This window comes from Callospermophilus lateralis, chromosome 16 (genome assembly GCF_048772815.1).
Source record: "Callospermophilus lateralis isolate mCalLat2 chromosome 16, mCalLat2.hap1, whole genome shotgun sequence".
NCBI lineage: Eukaryota > Metazoa > Chordata > Mammalia > Rodentia > Sciuridae > Callospermophilus > Callospermophilus lateralis.
Genome location: NC_135320.1, coordinates 39,928,118 through 39,948,375, shown reverse-complemented (window position 1 = coordinate 39,948,375; position 20,258 = coordinate 39,928,118). Strand labels below are relative to the sequence as shown.

The following is a 20,258-nucleotide window of genomic DNA, read 5'->3' as shown; positions in this document are numbered from 1 at the left end:
AGACGACTGAATCAACTTGGTAAGATCTTGTGCCCTTTGGAATTCAGTGTGACTTTCTGTGACAGAGAATACTGGCACTCCTGAGAATTCTCAACAGGTGCTGATCTGCCCAGTTAAAGGCTTAACTAGAAAATGTGTCTGGTGGTAGGTTGAGGGAGAGAATGAAATCTCATTAAGTGTCACTTTTAATTTAAAACAAAAGCAAAAAATCTTAAGTGGGGGAGAAAGCCTCTGGCCTGACAATTGACAGGAACTCAATTGCTATTATTTTGTGGAGGCAGAACATTCCTGAAATGTTAGGGTTCCTGCCAAGTGAGGATTTCTTTGCAAGTCAAAGGGTCAGATAAATGGAGTTGAACTTTTTAAAGAACTCATTTATCACCGAAGAAGTATTTGCATTTAGGTATAAATAATTTGAATATATCTTCTAGTTTATGTATTTTTATTCAGGATAGGGGTCTTCAAAGAGGACATGTTTTTTGTTTGTTTGCTTGTTTGTTTATTTGTAGTACTGGGGATTGAATCCAGGGTGTCAAGGATGCTAAGGAAACCCTCTGCCACTGAGCCACATGTCCAGACCAGATAGATTTTTAAATTTCAACTTTTAAATAATACTGGGCACAGTAGACTTTTCTCCCCTTGGGGTGGAAAATAAAGGGGGAAAGTAATGGTGTTTCCATAGGGAATATTTCCTCAATTTCTAATGCAAAGTTTTAAACTTGAAGGCTGACATATATTTTTACTTTTTAAAAAATCTATTTAATATTTTTTTTGGCCAGGTGTTATGGTGCTGCCTGAATTCCTAGTGGCTCAGGAGGCTGAGGCAGGAGGATCATGAGCTCAAAGCTAGCTTCAGCAACAGCGAGGCGCTAAGCAACTCAGTGAGACCCTGTCTCTAAATAAAGTACAAAATAGGGCTGGGGATGTGGCTCAGTGGTTGAGTGACCCTGAGTTCAATCCCCAGTCCCCTCCCCCAGTTTTATTTTTTTTTTTTTTGGCTCTGGAAATTGAACATATAGGTGCTATCGCCAAACTACCACCGCAGTTTTTTTTGTTTTTTTTAAATTTATTTTTAAAATTTTGACACAGGGTCTTACTGAGTTGCCAAGGATCTTGTTAAATTGCCAAGGCTGGCCTCAAACTCGCAATTCTCCTGTCTCAGCCTCCCCACTCACTGTCTTTGCAGGAGTGCTAGGCTTTCCCAACATAGATTTTTAAAAGAAAGCCAAAATGATTTAATCTAGTTTTACTAAATTTAGAAATTGAAGTCACCTCCAAACCTTCTTGGACATCTGATGTCACTCTGCACCTACCTACCTTTGTATTGCCTCTTTTGTCTCTTCCAATATACACAAATCTTATTTTTTTAAAACTTATTTTCACTTGACTTTTCCCTTCTCTACCCTTCGCTAGCCTCCACATTCCCTTATCTTTTACCATGGCTTATAACTAAAACTTACCTGCAAGGTCACTTGGACCCCAAGTCCAGTGGTTTCATTCAGAGTCTCTCTGGTGTTTGATCTCATCCATCCTTTTCTTTTTATTCCTGTGATATTGTTCGCTCAAGGTTTTCTTCCATGTGTTTTGCTTCTTGATAGCACAGGAGCCAGACTGTAGGAACTCAAGTCCCAGCTTCACCTCTTCCTGTGTGCCTGAGGCAATTCACTTTACTTTTGTGGGCCTCAGTTTTCTCATCTGCAAAATGAGTGTGGTGAAAAAGTCTGGCCCAAAGGACCCGTGAGAAGTGCATTGAAGAATGCCTGGTTCCCAGTAGTGGTTCCTTAGAGGTGAGTCATGGTTATCATCATCATTAAAGGGCATTTTCTGCCTTTGGCCAATTCCTGGCCTTGCTTCCTGCTTGCAGGTGTTCACTGTCCCCCCTGCCTCAGAAAAGATGTCACCAGCAAAGGATATGATGATGAGACTGCTTTTACTGCAGATGGAAGATCAGGTGTTTGTTTAGTGGAAGTGGGAGCAATCCTTTCAGCTCTCAGAAGTGGCTGGGAGCCAGGATGCGCCTGTGCATCTCAGTGGTAACCGAAGCCCAGTCCTGTCAGGCCAGTGACCCCATTACTGCCTCTTCCTTTTTATTCGCTCCCTCAAGACTGCTAACTCTGATGCAGAGGAGTTCTTGCCATTCAGTTTTTAATTTCATATTTATAGAAAGATGGCAAAAAATAAGAATAATATAAAGGACACATGCATTCTCTTTTCAGATTCCCCTACTGTTAACATTTTACCCCACTTGCTTTATCATTCTCTGTGTCTAAAGTACTTGAGAGGAAGTCGCATATTCCAGGGCCATTTGCCACTCACTGCTTCTTGTATTTCCTACAAAGGGGCATATTCTCTTATAACCTCAGTGCAGTGGTCAACCTTAGTAAATTTAAAATTTGTATAGCTTTTGACTGATTTGCAGTTGTATTCCAGTTTTCACAGCTGACCCAGTAATGGCCTATTTTATACAGTTTCTTTTTTTTTCCCTTGAATATACAACCAAATCTGGGACCACGTGTTGACTCTTTAGTTGTTGTGTCTTTATAATCTCCTTTAGTATGAATCATTTTCATAGTCTTTGTTTTTAATGAAGTCAGTAATTTCCAAGAATGTAACCTCCTCCCCTTTTTTAAATATTTATTTTTAGTTACAGGTGGACACAATATTTTTGTTTTATTTTTATGTGGTGCTGAGGATCGAACCCAGTGCCTCATGCATGTGAGGTGAGCACTCTCCCTCTGAGCCACAATCCCAGCCCCAGCCTCTCCCCTTTTAAAAAAACAGACCCTTCTTATGTTGGATTTGTCTGATGTTTCCTCATTAATAGGTTCAGGGTCTGCTTTCCTAGTCAGAACACCATAGACATTTTCAGAATATCATACTTAAGGACACATATCCATCTGCCTTTCATTGGGTGATGGCAATTTTGGTCATCATTTAAGGTGCTGTATCACTAGTATATTTTCCCTTCTGACAATTGATTAATCTCCGGGGGAGGGACACTTTAAAACTACATAATATCCTGCTTACAGCTTACTGAAATTTCTCCCTAGATGTGGCTTCCTTTCATTATTCTTGCCTGACTCTTTGCAGTGATGGCCAGGATGGCATTCTTCTGAAACAAGAGTCGTCCTTCTCCTTCTTACTTATGTTTATATTTATTATTTGCATGGATTCTTGGATTCCTCTTTTCCCATTGATTTATAACCCATTGCTGCCCCTAATTATTTTGGTCCAGTTGCTCTGTATTTGGTAAGTGGAGCTCCTTGAAGCTGGCTGCTGTGTCGGGGCTCATGCACCTTACCTAAATCCCTGTGACCTGCCTCTGCTGTTGGGCAGCTGAATTGTCTCTCTTTGACATGCCCTTCAGGGGTCCCCCACTTAAGTTTAGTATATTGTACAGTTTTATTTAAAAATTATGTGTGTGTGTGTGTGTGTGTATATATATATAAAATACATGCATATATATGTAAAATTATATATATATGTATCTTTTTTTGGGCCCTGGATATTGAACCCAAGGATTCACACTCACCCTCTCTACACACACACACACACACACACACACACATACACACACTCCCCAGAATCTTATTGATTTATTTATTTATTTTTGGCAGATGGACAGAATGCCTTCATTTTGTTTGTTTATTTTTATGTGGTGCGAAGGATCTAACTCAGTGCCTCACACACGCTAGGCAAGTACTCTGCCACTGAGCTACAGCCCCAGCTCCACAATTTTATTTTTTATGTTTTATCTTGCTCAGTTGCTGAGGGTGACCTTGAACTCCTGAGTGCTGGAATTATAGGTGTGTCCCGTAGTGCTCTACTTTCCTATAGTTTTAAATCAGACTAACCCTTCAATGTCTTTCAGATTTGGAGAGGATGTATGCTGACGTATTTGAGTGATGTTTTAATAGGCAGAGAGAAATTTAATTTTCTGTACGGTTATTGTACCTACTTCCATTTCCATTTTCAATATGAGTCTTCTAATGGGTTTATGTCCTGTTGTATGCACTTTACTGGCTGTACTGAGTTGACCTCTGAACTGCTCGTGAGTGCCCTCTGCTGGTCATACAGTGCATGAGCACTTTTGGGTGGAATTGAATGCTGTATTTCTGCCCATTTTCCTTCTTTTGATCAGTTGTTTTCAGTTTTTACACAGCTGTGGATCATACAATACAACCTTCTTTTGAACATGTTTTGTTACTTGAAATTATATCAAGAATGTTTCCATGTAAAAATAGATATATTTTTAGATCATCATGTTAATATTTGCACATTTTCTATTACATGAGTGTTTTTTAAACATTCAAATAATCAAATTTTAATAGGCATTTGTAGTGCCTATTTTAAAAATTTTAAATAGCATGTAGAATGAACATCTCTTGTACATTATACCATTTGTATGTGACTTATTAGGTAGAGTTTGATAAGTGGTTAGGAATTTGTTAAAAATGTAGAGAAAGGAGAATTTAGCCCCCAAAAAATTGTCTAGGGAAGGTTTAGAATATTTTCAAGAAACAGGAAAATCAAATTTGGCAGAAACATGGTTGGGTAATAGTTGGGAAATGTGGTTGGAAAGTAGGAATTTTGAGACTTTTTATATTGGATTAATAAAATCAAACAAGAAAAGCAGAACAGAAATTTATCTGTTAAGTAGCTGGGAAGCCCAGGCAGTTGGATGCAGGAGCTCAGGTGCTGCTGCTATATCCCTTACCTGTCTCTGTTGTGTTCTTTCTCCATCTCAACACTGTTTTTCTTGCCTATTGGCGAGGGGAAGGAAGGAGCCCCAGATCTCTTCAAACCAGCTTCTAACAGCTCAGATTATAGAGAAAGCCACTCTCCCCCTCCCCACTACTCATAGAGGAATTACCAGGGAAGGCCACTGACTGGAGCTGTTTGGACATCTTCCCTTAGGCCAGTCTCTGTGAAAAAGGGGACCAGGGTCTGCATGGGCCAGATCTGAAGCATAGGATCTCATCTGAGGCCAATGAATAGGTGAGAACTATGGTCATTTTCCCTTTCAGAACCCATGCAGTAGGTGAGGTGAAATTCCTCAAGGAAAAGAGAGTGTTAAAAAGACAGAACAGGGCTGGGTTGTGGCTCAGTGGTAGAGTGATCACCTAGCATGCATGAGGCACTGGGTTCAATCCTTAGCACCATATAAAAATAAAATAAAGATATTGTGTCCACCTAAAAACTAAAACAAACAAAAAAACTAGACAGTGGATATCCACCATACTGTTGTGGCCTGGTCCCTGTGGGAACACTCCAAGCAGGTCTGACTAGGGTGTGGTCACAGACAGTGGAAGAAAGGGAGGTGGACAGCTTGTGGTGTAGTTGGATAAACAGCCAGCCCTTGGTGGTGCCTCATAGAATGAGAGTTCTTGGGAACAATGCATCATGAGGAAGACTGGTGAATTCAGTCTTAGGCACTTTGATTTTCGACTGTTTTCGACAGTCCTGTGAAAATGTCCAGCAGCACAGGACCACCTGTTACCTGACTCTTCCTTGGGCCAACTAGCCCACATGGGAAATAAAAAGAGCTACTGTGCATAAAAAAGGAATGACTTCATGACATTTACCGGAAAATGGATGGATCTGGAGACTATTATGCTAAGTAAAATAAGCCAATCCCCCCAAACCAAAGGTGGAATGTTCTCTCTGATAATGTGAATGCTAACACACAACAAGGGGGTGGGGGTGGGGGTGGGGGAGAGGGGAATAGAAATTAACTAGATTAGACAAAGGTGAATGAAGGGAAGGGAGTGGGGACAGGAATAGGAAAGATAGTGGAATGAACTCTACTTTGTGTGTGTATATATATATATATATATATATATATATATATATATATGTATATATAAATACACCACAGTGAATCTCCACATCATGTACAACTACAAGAGTGGGATCCTAATTAGAATAAGAGGTACTCCATGTTTTTATAAATATGTCAAAATATAACTGTCATGTATAATTAAAAAGAAAAATTTAAATAAATAAATAAAAAGATCTGCTGTGGACCCAACGACTTCTCTCTTTCTTGTCTGTATTGTACTATGATCCTCTTTTTAGATAAGCACCCCCTCATTATTTTGAGGTGCTGGGGATTGAACCCAGGGTCCTAGGCAATCACTCTGCCACTGAGCTGCATCTCAGCTCCTCATATTTACTTTTTATATTGTCACACAGTATACTAAGTGTAAATACTTGTCTCTCAAGATTTTTAGTGGTCTGTCCCCAGACCACAGTTCTGCCTTTTATTTTTTTCAATTCCTCTTCCATTTTGCTTGTGAATCTTAAACCAGTTGAGCTTCTGGCATTCCATTAACTCATCTGTGATTTTTCCACATCTGGTCATCTGTTTTCACTTTTCTCAAGGCTAGAATGTGTGAATTAGGTTCTGATGGGAGATATGGAGAACAAGAACCTGTTCTAAGAACCAGGCTGTTAACACAGTAGTCCTAAGCTTGTACCTAAGCAGATAGAGCAAAACTTACTTTAAAAATCCTCATGTTTATTATAAGTAAGACATATAATGTCTTCATAAGGCATTATTGATTTTTCCCCTCTCCATGTTAATTGCAAGCCACATCTTCAGGGTAGGTGCAGCCATACAGCATGGGCCCTGAGGGGAGGCTGTGGAGGCACCGACTAGCTGGCCAACAGGCACTTGCTGCTGCTGGGAGAGGGGAGGTCACACTGGGAAGGCTTCTGAGAAGAGGTGGCATTTCTGCCTGACCTTTGAAGGGTGCATGACTTTGGTTAACACTTCAGGTAGAGGGTGTAGCTTATACTCAACAGAAGGTCAAGGATATGAGTTTGAGGAGGTGAGAGGGTGGAGGTGACTGTGGCATGCATTCTATCTATGTCTGTATTACCTTCTAAGACCTGTGGCTTTAGAAACAAAAAGGTAACAGAGAATTATTTTTTTTTTCCTACCAGTATTCAGTGACCAAATGCAGAATGTGTGGAGAAGGCCAAAGACCCCATGAACCACTTCTAGCCCAGGGACAGAACTCTGATGTGTGTCCTATCGCGGTGCGAGTTACCATGGAGTTCAGGAAAATGACAATTCATTCTTTCAAGTAATAATTAAAATAAGAAATCATTCTACTTCTAAATGTAAAATGAACAACATTTGTAGTTGATCCAATTTTGGTACCTTTTAGTAGAAAACAGACTAATTATTTTGTTATTGAAAATGAAACTTTTAAAAACTTAAATAAGATAAAGACTTGCTATAAATGGAGTAAAACATGAGAGTAACAACAATAACAAAAATATTAAAAATCTGCCATAAGTTGAGATGAATATAAACTACCTTGGTGCATGTATATTTTAATACACTAGATACACTCTGATTTTTTTTTTTTCAATGCTTAAAATACATTGAAGCTGGGCATGGTGGCACACACCTGTAATCCCAGAGGCTCAGGAGGCTGGGGCAGGAGGATCATGAGTTCAAAGCCATTTAGCAAGGCCCTAAGCAACTCAGTGAGACCCTGTCTCTCAATGAAATACAAAAAAGGGCTGGGAATGTGGCTAAGCCTGGTTAAATGCCCCTGAGTTCAAGCCCAGGTCCCCCCCCACCCCCCATGGGGGGAGTGGCAGGGGATTGAGTTTCTAATTTTGCAAAAAAGGTTTTAGAGGAGGAAAAGTTTATTTGGGGCTCATGGTTTAAGAGGTCTCACTTCATAGGTGGTTGGCTCCATTGTTCTGAGCCCAGGGTGGTGGCAGAATAATGTGGTGGAGAAAACCAGGTCAGGAAGTGGCCACCAAGAAGTAAAGAGGGCTGGGGTTGTGACTCAGTGGAGCGCTTGCCCTAGCACGTGTGAGGCACTGGGTTTGATCCTCAGCACCACATATAAATGAATAAAAAATAAAGGTACATCAGGAACTAAAATAAAAGCAGAGAGACTTGCTCACCTTGGACAAAATATAAACCCCAAGGGCAAGCCCCCAGCGACCCACCTCCTCCAGGCATCCCCACCTGCCTACAGTTACCACCCAGTTAATCCCAATCAGTGGACTAGTGCATTATTTAGGTTAAGGCTCTCATAATCCAATCATTTCACTTCTGAAGTTTCTTGCATTGTCTCACATGAGCTTTTGGGGTGACATCTCATATCTAAACCTTTACACAGTAACAGACCATTGCCTATCAAGGGCAATGGAGTGAGTTGCCTTTATTTTTATCTGCTTAGTATTAGAATCAGCAGGAGCTATAAATGCTGAGCTTGAGCAGAGATCATGCAAAGGTGAGCATACAAAGATTCTGCTAGGAGCCTTGTGGTAAGGAATTTGGTGATTTGGAAGTTTTGATTTACAAGCTAATTGTGGCCCAGTTGCTGTAGGGGGGCTGTGCAAAGGGAAAGGGGGTTTAATGTAGAACCTGCAGAGTCATGGCCTTAGTCATAGGGTCAAGAAGACACGGGAGCTGCACCTTCAAAGCTGTTCATCTCAAATTTTAAGTACAAGTAACGGAAACACTTCATCCTTCTAAAAAAGAAAGGAAAGAAAGGGAGAAAGAAAAGACGGATTGAAAATTTTATGACTGTAATGTTACTCTACTTTAGATCAAGTAATGATGAAAATACAACTTTATTTTTGTACCGGGGTTATGTTTAGAAAGCAGGTTGCTAAACCAGGAATCTTGGCTTCCAGAGTTCATTGGTAATCCAGGGTGAAAAAAAAAAAAAAAAAAGTATCATCCAGATGGCAGTTGCAGGAGATTATTGATTGATAATCCTTTCTTGTCCTAGAAGATTAAGCTGGCCTGGTGTAGCTGTGGTCAGCTGACTGGTTTTTAAAAGAATAAATTGTAGTGCTTGTAATTCTGCCAGAACCTGGTGTTGGCTTGAACTGTTTGCACATCAAGCGCTGCAGTGAGCCTGGCCCTCCTTTGTTTACTGAAGCAAGCTCCACTCCCCTGCCCAGGTTGTTCTTTGTTGACTGAAATTAACAACAGGTGGTGAATAGAGCCCCTCCTAAGGGTGCTCTGGAGAAGTCATTTCTGAAATAGGCCTGCTTGCCAGGAGGGAAGGGTTCCCAGAAGGAATTGCTGCACCTGGGCCCGGAAGCCAGGGCGGGGCCTCTAAACCGGGGTGATTTCCTTGGTGAGGGTGCATGGTGCAGAGGGAATATCTTCAGAGGGGCATGCATCTGAAGAGTAACCTCAGGCGGTGATCAAGCCATGCCTCCTGCCTTTGTTTGGAATGGATTGTCCAGACATGGATTTATATGAGGACTACCAGTCCCCGTTTGATTTTGACACGGGAGTGAACAAAAACTACCTCTACTTGTCTCCTAGTGGGAATTCATCTCCACCTGGATCACCTACTCAGATATTCGGTAACTCTTAATTTTGTGAGGCTAAGGTTGCTGTGACAAAAGCTAGACATAATTTGAGGTTAACCTGGCTTTACGATGATTTTTAGTGTAAAGGTATACCAGGGTGTTGCTCTGTTGTACCTAGTTAGCAAAGCTGTTCTAGATTCAAAGCCAGGAGAGAGAGGGCTCGTTAAATATTTAGAATGTAGTTAGGTTTTAAATTAATAGAACTATTTTTGTGATCATTAGAAGTCTTCTGATCACTTTGAGCATGTTGAGCTGCTAAGTAGGAGAAAAGGAGGAATAGGTAGGACTTGGTTTCCAGTTGCCGAAGGAATTTATGGAGCCCCCCCCCCCCCCCCCCCCCCCGTTTTTTGTTTTTGGTAAAATGAGGTGTGAGCTCCTGAAGTACTGACTAAATTCAGGGGCCCACACTAGGTGGCCTGGAGTTTGTAGTGGAAGATTGAGAGCAGTGTACAGAAGTGCCTAGGCAAGAGATTTCTTTAAAAAAGAAAAAAATTGCTGTACCTTTGGAAGCAGTTATTCCCTCCAATGTGCTAGTACGTATTTTTCCGAAGTTTGAAGCCCCATCAGGTTGGATCACAGGACAGCACCAAGCCCAACGCAGCTTAGCCATTGTCTTTGTTCAGGCATTTTATAGCCATCGCTGGAAAATGGGAAAGAGACCTCCTCTTAACTTGTCAGGGAGGTAACCAGGTTTTCTCAGAAAAGGTTAATTATTTCCTTGTTAGTAAAAAACAGGTCACATTTTGTTCGTCCTTTCTTTTCTTCTTCTTTTTTTTTTTTTTTAGTTGTAGATGGACACGATACCTTTGTTTTATTTTTATGTGGTGCTGGGTATTGAATTCACACATGCTAGGCAAGCGCTCTACCACTGAGCCACAACCCTAGCCCATATTTAGTTCTTTTTAAGGATGAAACGTGAAAAACAAATGATTAAGGATAGTATGAAACCTAGTTATAAGCATCTGAGGTTTGTCTATTTGCTGACCACAGAGTGAGCTAAAGCAACATGCCTTTAACTGGATTGCATTTGGTAGCCACCTTTGGGAGTGCAGTTTGGATTTCTAGGAAGGGAAAAAATACTGAAAGTAACAGAGAAAGGTCAGCTGGTTTCTAGAAGCTGGGGGCTGGTGGACAACCGCTCATGTCTATTGGAGGGGGTGGATTTTCAGGACGTTTTTTGACCTTTTCTTGTCTAGGTGGCCCACCTTGGACCTCTGTCATACAGGGGCTCAGTCTTCCTCCTTGCCCAGCCTCTATAAAAAGATGGCATCATCCATTCTAACTTCTAAATCTTATCAGAGCTGCACAAGCAGCTGGAAAGTTAGATCTCCGTAATACAACCTCAATGATAAGGGCTGTATGCACCCTGGAGAAGCCAGGGCTACAGCTGCTGCAATTCAGAGGTGTAAGATTCCAGGGAAACCTTGGGCTGCTTGTTTCTTGTCATTCTCTTTGCCACTTCCAGTTGTGACTGCCTTTGAATGTTTTCTGTCAAAACAAAGGCAGTTGTAGGGTTGGGTATGCCTTTAGGAAAGTTTTGAAAAATTATGTTCACAGTTCCTAATAGCAGTCTGAAAGAGCTTGGCTCATGGGACTAAAAAAATTATGAAACAAATGAACAAGAACTAAAAACTCCTATAACTGCTAGTGCTCAGATTTAATAGTTTGCATTAATTAATAGAAAGAAGAGGGAGTGAGCAAGAAAATGAGCAGAAAGTATTACAAGAGATCATTTGGTAAGAACACAGTGATTCCAAAATAGACAAATAAAACTAGAACCCGGGACAATGATTACCAGTCTCTGTACCTGGGAACTGTTCTGGCACAAGAGCCCAGTAAACTTGTCTGAACATCAAGTGTGCTGTGTAGACAGAATGAATAACTTGTCCTCTGTGTATGCTATTTGTATTTCTATGTAGAAGTTCTTAGCATTTATGCTGATGAATCTATTTGAAAGTTCATGTGGCTTTTAGCCACTATTTTCTTAATCAGACAAGAAGTGCATATAAAAAGAGAACTGATATAAAAAAGCATCCTACTCAGAAAGGTTGCGAACACTTATCTGAAAGAACATATTCTTTGATATTTATCCATAATGCCATTTTTGGGCAAATGAGAAAGTAATGAGATTCAATCTATGGGCAGGATGTTCCTAAGAAGCACCCACAGTGAAGAGTAGGAGGTGAACCAGTGACCAGAAAGAAAAGAGACCTTCTATTAGGACTTCTGACCCCTTTGTAACCAGTGACCCACATTCAGACATACCTTATCCTTCTTGATTCTCCTAAATACAAATATCTATCAGTAACTAAACAAATTTTGTAAACAGCTTATTCTTACCATGTGTGATGCACTCATATATATTTTATGAAATATCAGAATACTGTTCCATTTCTTCTTTTCAAAATGCTTATCAAAGATTCAGTGACCAAAAAAAAAAAAAAATGCTTATCAGGTACTACTGCTAAATGAATTTCACCACCTATACTTTGAAAACTCTGATTTATATAGTAAGTTCCAGAATCTAGAGTGGAAGCTCCAGGAGCAGTTGTTTTGTCTTTTTGTGGTTGTTCACAGCTATTTCCCCAAACATCTGGAATGGAACTTGACATTTGTGGCTCAACAAATACTTGTGTAATGAATGAATGAGTGAGCCTGTCCAAATAGTAAGTCTTTGGATAGATGAAATATGAGATGGAAGTTTTATTGCTTTAGCAAAGTGACAGTTTATATCTGTTTTAAATAGGAAAGCCTTTGTTGGTAAAAAGCAGTTAAGAGAGAGTGCAATGCATGAAATAAAAGTCTCAAAATATATGATAGACAGTGAAGCCAGGCTGGGTTCTTATATTTCTCTCTGACTGAACTGTGTACCTTCTTTTAATTCATTTATTTGGAGAGTGTTTCTGAACATCTCCTGTGTGCTGGGCACTGTGCATCAGAGATCGTGCTGGGGCTACAGGTATGGAACTGGAACACGGAAGCCAAGCATTGCGCCGTCTGGGCCAGGTTCTAGTACAGTAGATATTACTCAGACGTTGCTATACCCAGAACCAGGGCTAGCTTCTCAGCTCAGATCACAGGGTCCAGGGGAAATCCTCCAGGAGCAAGAACAGTTAAAACATTATGGAAATGAATGAGAGTCAGAAAAAGGTAGAGAAGTAATATGTGCAAAGACACAAAGCATGTTGAGAAAAAGAGGTGATTGTACAGCATTGTGAATGTAATTAATGCCACCAAATTGGACACTTAAAATGGTTAAAATGTTACATCTTATGTTATATATTTTATCAAAATAAAAAATGGACCCCAAACAAGTATGGGAGGTAGGTTTATGCATATTAATATATTCTTTAAAAGAACCCCAAATTGCATCTCCCTGGATGAACTTTGGATTGGAAAACATGGTGGGAGAGGTCAATAGCAGGAAAGTTCCAAGAGCAATGAGCTCAGTTTACTTGAAGGTAAGAAGCCATGGAATGATTTAGGTCAAGGAGCATTTAGGTCAGATGCCTACCGTAGAGTGAAGCTTACTCTGGAGGCTGGGTGATAAATGAGTTTCAAGGAATGGAGACCAGTAAGGCACTGAGGGCAAAAATCTAAGCAGGAAATGGTGAGAACCTTAAATGAGTCAGGAGTAATGGGGTTAGAGGTGATGAGTGAAATAGACACTTGAACATTGAGATGAAGTGACACCTTAGAGAATAGGCAGAAAAAACCCAGGGAGGTTGGGTGGACTGGAATTTCAGGGGAACAGGAATTTCAGACTAGAACTCACTGTCAGATACCTTGGAGATGCCAAATGAGACCATGGCTGAGAACTGTCCTTAGTGGAAGGGATGTGGAATGGGCAGGCGCGAGGTGAGGGGACTGAAGGGTGATGGGAGTTTGGGGGAGAGAGGCCTGGGATGAGCGATGGTGCATGGGATGGTGGGGAAAACAAGTCCTGTGTGTCCACTTTTCAGGGGTAAGGACTGTGGGCCTCTTGAGGATGAACATGTGGTCAGAGGTCACCCAGCTACTGACTGGCCGAGTCAGTTTTTATATTCCTTTCCATCTGTGTTTCCTAGTGCTGCTCTTAATACAGTGCCACAAACTGGGAGGCTTAGCACAAGATAAATTGGTTGTCACATGGTTCTGGAGGATCGAAATCCAAATCAGTGTGTCTGCAGGGCCATGCTCCCTCTAAGGGATCCTTCCTTGCCTCTTCTAGCTTTTGGTGGCTGCCAGCCACCTATCTCTGCCTCTGCTGTTGCAGGTTGTTCTCCCCAAATCTGTGAACTGTCTTCTCATGACATTCCTCTGGATCTGATAAGGATACCAACTGTTGGACTGTTGCCCACCCAAGTCCAGAATGACCTCACCTTAACCTGATGATGTCTGCAAAGTCCAGCTTCCAAAATGGCTCTTTCACGTTCACAGGTTCCAGGAGTTAGGAAGCAGAGTGTATCTTTGAAGGGGACACATTGCAATCCATGGCACCATCTAATTTCAAAGCTTATGCTTGTCTTTTTCTATTCTTAAAAAAAAAAAAAAAAAAAAAAAAAAAAAAGAAGTTCTCTCCCCAGTTTCCTCATCTTCATACAAGGAAGGGTTTACGTTAAATAACCTCCAGTTCTATTCAGATCTAAACTTTTGTGAAAATGGCTAAAAAAAGTTTTAATCATTGTAGAAGGTCTTGAAGGGAAGCAGTTGGGATGAAAGTCAGAGATGAACAGAAAGCCGTTCAGGTGTGTGGCCCACACATGGGGGACTGGAGCTGCACCTACTGCGCCAAGCAGAGGTGCATGATGTGTACTAGGCTCCCTCTCCTGGTGTGAGTGCACGGCCCTGGAATGTGTAGAAAAGACTGCTGTTTTCCTTGGTTGAGGTTTGCAGAGGTATGCGGCGAATAGGTGGATATGCATAGGAAGAGAGACACCTCTTTTGAATCTTGAATCCAATAAGTCAGTTCAAATAAAGTCTTTATTAACATTTGTTCTGTTCTAGGCACTGAGGGTTTTTTTGTTTGATTTTTTTTTTTTTTTTTTTGTGTGTGTGTGTTTTGGGGGGGGTTACTGGGGATTGAATTAAGGGGTGCTTAACCACTGAGTTACATTCCCATCCCTTTTTTTTTTTTTTTTATGTTTTATTTAGAGATGGCCTTGTGAGTTGCTTAGGGCCTTGCTAAGTTGCTGAGGCTGGCTTTGAACTCTCTGTCCTCCTGCTTCAGCCTCCCAAGCTGTTGGGATTATAGGCGTGTGCCTCTGCACCTGGCTGTAGGCACTGTGAGTTCTAAGGTGAAAGGATAAGGGAGTGACGTCAGGACACTTTATAGTCTGGAACTGGATTGTCATTCGTTCTCAGGACTCTTTTCATTCTCCTCTCAGGCTGGCCTGCTTTCCTCCTGCCCATCACATTTGCTCCCAGGGGTTCCCACCAAGCCAAAAACTTAAGGACCCTGTCTTTCTCAGATGACCCCCAAGTGCTCACAATTTTGCATTTGATCAAATCTAAGACCTCAGATCTTATGATGTTCTGTTATTTTGTGTTTTATTAAGAGGCAAAAGATGTTGGCAATTTAAACCAAGAATCAATACTTTCTTGCCGCTTAAAAATTGTAATTTCATGTGTAGTGAAAAGTCTTTTTTAGGTTTATTTAGATATGTGCACTGACACGGGCATAATTTTTTTGAAGTAAGAAAGTTGAGGTTTTCCTAGAATGCTTTTACATTTGTTGTCTCACTTGCCTGAATTGCTTTTTATCTAGGAATCCTCTATGTCTGTGCTGTTTATTTTCTTCACACATATTGTCTGTGTGGTAGTCCTTCTTAAGTGAGAGGTCTATAAGTAGATCTGGGGATTTCTAAGCCACTCACACCAGTTTGCAGGTGATACAGAGCAGAGTCACAGGCCTGGTTGGCTGAGCAGTCGTACTGTGCCTCTCAAGCTCAGAGATGTAAAACGTAGAAAGATATCTTCAGACTGGGGCCCTATGTCTTATCCTTCTCCCCAGAGTGTGGGGCTCTCACCTGCACATCCAACAGTCACCTGTGTGTGAGCTTAAGGCTCTTCTCAGTGCAGGCCACCAGCCACCCTGTTGCTAGAGGGACTTTGTAGAGGATACACTGTTCACTTCCCCACTGAAACACTTCACAGGCCACATGGGTGGAGCTGAAGATGGGCCACAAATAATGACTTGATGGGACACGGGGTCACCGATTTCAGGCTCCTGGTACTTTCAGACCAGTTGTCTTAGTCAGCTTTTTTTTGCCGCTGTGACTAAAAGATCCAACTAGGACTACTGTAGAGGAGGAAGAGTTTATTTGGGGGCTCACAGTTTCAGGGGTCTTAGTTCATGGACAGCTAGCGCCATTTCTTGGGGCTCAAAGTGAGGACATCATCGCAGAAGAGGGTGGCAAAGGGAAGTAGCTCACATGGTTATCAGGAAGCAGAGAGAGAGAGAGAGAGAGAGAGAGAGGGAGGTCTTCACTTACCAGATACAAATATGTACCTCAAAGCTATGCCCCTAATGACCACCTCCTCCCGCACACCCTACCACTTCAGGTACCACTCAATTAATCCCTAGTAGAGAGATTAATTAACTGACTGGGTGAAAGACTCTCACAACCCAGTCATTTCCCCTCTGAACCCTCTCTCATAGTCTCACCCATGAGCTTTTGGGGGACACTTCACATCCAAACCATAACACCAGTGATGTAGTGTGGAGTCTCTGTGGAGAAAGAATTGGCCCTGTTTCCTTTATGCAGGCTTTAAAATTCAATAGCTTTTTGAGCATCAAATTTTGTTTTCCAGATTAGGAGTGCTCAACCTATGTCTGAATCCCTTTAGATTCTTCCTGAATTGGGTAGTACACATAGACAAAAAGGTATGTGTCTAAGAAAAAAATGTGAAGGGCAAGAGTTTAAGTGTCAGGAAGACCCTCAGTTTTTATCTTGCTTCTGTGAATCTGGGTAAATTATATACCCTCAGGGGATCTCAGGTTTCTGGTGGAAATAAATAGTAGTCCTCTCATCAGGTGATGGATGGTTGTAAGGTTTTTCTGTTTTAATGAGACTACATGTTAGAGAAAAAATATTCAGTGATACTTGTTTTAAAGCACAGTGTGAAAGACTTTATCCAAGACCATCAAGGTAGATGTAGGGACCACTGCACTTGGGGGGGGGGTCTTATACTGGGGGAGGGAGACTGGCTCCACTCTGAATTCGGCATGGGCAAATGGGAATTTATAGTCATTTATTATTATATATATTATTATTATAGCGTGGGGGTCTGTGGATGGAAAATCACTAAGAGGTTAAAGCAGGTTCTGGCTAAACCAACCCAACAGGATTCTTGCTGAAGGCTGCGGGTGGTGGAGGATGAAGCACCTAATCAGATGTCAAGGTAAATCAGATATCAAGGATGTGGATTCTGGCTAAACTGACTTAGCAGGGTTCTTTTGCTAAAACTAGATTTTACAAGAAAGTGCACAGATGAGCCTAGGAAGAGTTCAAAGGCCTGACTGAAGTTTGGTCAAGCAAAGAATCTTTGCCCATGTAAAAATGTCCCCTCAGAGTAGCTGGTGTATTAAACTTCAATAAATATTATACTAATGTTAATTACCCCCTTCATCTTTTTTGGGGGGAAGGAGGGGGTACTGCGGATTTAACCCAGGGCTTCTTGCATACTAGGCAAGCACTCTTACCACTAAGCTACATCCCCAATCCCCTCCCTGCCCCATCATTTAGAAACAGCTTTCCATCAGATTCTGAGAAGAAACATTAAAATTAATAAGTAAGTTTATTTTTGGATTATTTATAGTTTTAAGCAGTACTTTAAAATGTCCTCATTTCTTCACTCTCATGTTGAATGTGAAATTGGCTTGTAAGCTAGATTCTTCTTCTATCTTAGATATTGAGGTATTACTGAGCACATAGGAAGCAAGCTAATATTGAGAAAATATATAAGGCAAATTTGGAAACCATAGAGTTGGAAGTGATGAAGACTGGTTTTGATCTAGTTGCCAGAGTCTTTTATGTTTTTAGTTTTATTATTATTGTTTCCAGATATCTTCCAAGCCTGGCCGCCAGCTTCCTACTTGTGTCTTATGTGTTTTCACATCAGTGAATTGAAACATCTGTTTTCAAATCAGACTGTGTTCAAAATCCTAACTCCACCACTCATTCAGGTGGGTGAGCTTGGGCAAGTTACTTCTCCCCTGTGAACTTTTGTTTCCTCATCTGTAAATGGTGGTAGTTTTCCCCACCTTACAGAAACGTTGCAGGTAAATGAATGTTTTTGGACTCTTTAGCTCAGATTTGGATATAAATAGGATGCACTTGTGTTGGTATGTATGGTTAGTAACACTCCTGAGGCACATTTTGCTGGTTATTTTGGATCTATCATTCTGTTTGATTTTTTTTAATGTTCTTTATTTTCATTTTCTTTTTCCAACTGATCATCTAAAAACAAACCTTCAAAAATATTGATGATTTGCTGCCACCTACAGGCTCCTGTGGGAAAAGCAGAACACATCATTTCTCATCTTTTTTTTCCTCCTGGTACTGGGAACTGAACGCAGGGATACTCTACCGTTGTGCTACATCCCAACCCTTTTTATTTTTTGAGACAGGGTCTTCCTAAGTTTCCCCGGCTGGCCTCTAACTTGCAATCTTTCTACCTCAGTCTTCCAAATAGTCAGGATTACAAGTGTCTGCCACCACACCTGGCCATTACCAGCTTCTTAGATTCCAAATATGATGTTTCCATGTTATCTAAGTGGTCCTGAACCAAATATGAATAATACCACCTCTTTGGCACCTCTTTGTTTTCCTTGGTAGCCTAATGGAATATTTAAATAGTACGTAGGTAAATATGGGTATTCCTTATTTGAAATTCTTGGGGCCAGAGTATTCAGATTTTGGAGTTTTTAGGATTTTGAGTTGCATAGACTTCACCAATTGTGCATCCCTAATTTGAAAATCTAAAATCATGCATGCTTTAAAATTCAGTAGCTTTTTGAGCATCAAGTTTTGTTTTCCAGATTAGAAGTGCTCAACCTATATCTGAATCCCTTTAGATTCTTCCTGAATTGGGCAGTACACATAAAACATCATTAGCAGCTAGATAATATATTTACCCCTTGAAGTTGATTTGAAAAGTATTGCTTATTCAAAAGCATGGGAGAGTTTTTTCTGTTTTAAGACATAGCTTAGCACCTGAATTTTTTCTTATTTTGTTTTGGGCTCCTGTTGCAGTTGAGAACTTGGGAGCTCTGAGTAGAGCATTAAAATAATGTTTAGTGTTTGTTTTGGCTGCACATATACTAAAAAAATAATAATAAAAGCAAAGTAATGTTTATAGGCAGTTCTGTTAGTTCTTTCTGTGCTGCCATATCTGATAGATCCTTGTGTGTTTGCCTCCTATCCTCAATCTCATACTCCCTTTATCACACAGTCTGACGTGGAGGATGAATTTCCAAGTGCACACAGATCTCGGAAGTGGTTTCTGACAGTACAGGGCACAGTGCCTCTTCACAGTTTGGTTTGGCTGGCGTTGTCGTAAGAGGTACCAATGCCAGGAAGCAGGAGATGGCATCTGGTAAAGGCCTGGGTGCTGACCTAGGGGGCTAAGCTAAAACAATAAGAAACTGCTGGAAGATTTCAAGTGGAGAGTGATATGATCTGACTTCTGTTATGGAAATGTAACTTAAGTAGTCCATTCAGGATATTTTAGAGGAAATGTACAGAAGCCATTATTCATTGAGCTCTTCTACTGGCTGATCATACATTTGAAGTACTGTGTGTGCATTTGAGAGCTTATTCATATTCTATTTGTCAGTCCAATTTGTGGTTTTGGAATTGTTTTAGTTGTATTAACAATTCTGTAAACACCTTCCAGGTAGGCACTGTTTTGGTACTTCACCTTGGTGACTCTTGTTACTAAACAGTTATTATACAACAGAGACTGTCAGGTCCCTCTGTAACGTGTATGCAATGTTCATACACATTGTCACGTTGGCTCCTTTACTTTTCTCATGTTTGTCGTGATGAAGGCAGCTTTTTCAACATTACAGCTCTTTTTCCTCTCTGCCTGCCTGCCTGTTAAGTCCTTCATCTGCTGCCTGGCGTCTTGCTTTGGGCAGGTGCCACACGATGATAGAACTGAACAATCCCTTCTCAGACATGGGAGTGGAAGGTGGTAGGGGAAAACTGCAATGGCTGTGACACTCACTGGCAGAAAAAGGAGAATTGAAACAGAGGGAAGCTTCCTCTGGTCCTCCATGCAAAAAAAAAAATTTGCTGCTACAGAAAACCATGAAATCTCAAATCTGCAACATGGGAACAGGTGGGTGGACCATAGTCTGGGTAAGCAGGAGGCCCGTGAGTGCTTGCTTCAGGTGGAGATGTTTAAGTGGGTGCCCAAAACTCAGCAATCAGATATGTTAATACAGTGTTTTTAAAACATCAAACTTAATGCAAACAAAATCTGTGATGGACAGAATATTAAAATTTTAAAGTCATGTTCAGTAACAGTGCTGTCCATGTAGAGCCATTTGGGAGCCCGAGGCAAGAGGAGAAAATCAGCAGTACGGATCCTATTTAAAGTTGGGTATTTTGTTTGTCATGGATTTTTTTGAATTAATTTTCATTTTAAAACTGCATTACAATATTATTTGTATTGAGTTTTTTGGTACTCAATTCCATTTTGCACTTAAGGTTTAGGATCTTGCTGGCCTCATCTTCGCCTTTGGATGAGAATTGAGCAAGAAGACAGGGGAGAGCAGAGGGGCAGCTGCCTTCCTGGCCATGATCCAGATACAGAGCTCGTCTAGTGGGCTCTGTTCCAGGGGAATGGGTGCAACTGATGTGGCTTTAAATAATGTGAAAAGTCTGTGTTTTTGTGTGTGTGTGCGT

General features: G+C 41.0%; 1 protein-coding gene across 8 annotated transcripts in view; it reads left to right on the top strand.

The window, feature by feature from the left end:
- The window catches only part of Tpd52 (tumor protein D52), a 105,185-nt gene that overhangs the window by 53,596 nt on the left and 31,331 nt on the right, over positions 1-20,258 (top strand). For 2 of the 8 annotated variants that reach the window (XM_076835520.1, XM_076835519.1), the window contains exon 1: positions 9,222-9,357. The exons of the other annotated variants lie outside the window; for them this stretch is intronic. In XM_076835520.1, the coding sequence (XP_076691635.1) occupies positions 9,222-9,357 (136 nt within the window). Of the gene's footprint in view, positions 1-9,221; positions 9,358-20,258 lie in introns of those variants that run through there. 8 annotated transcript variants of the gene reach the window in all.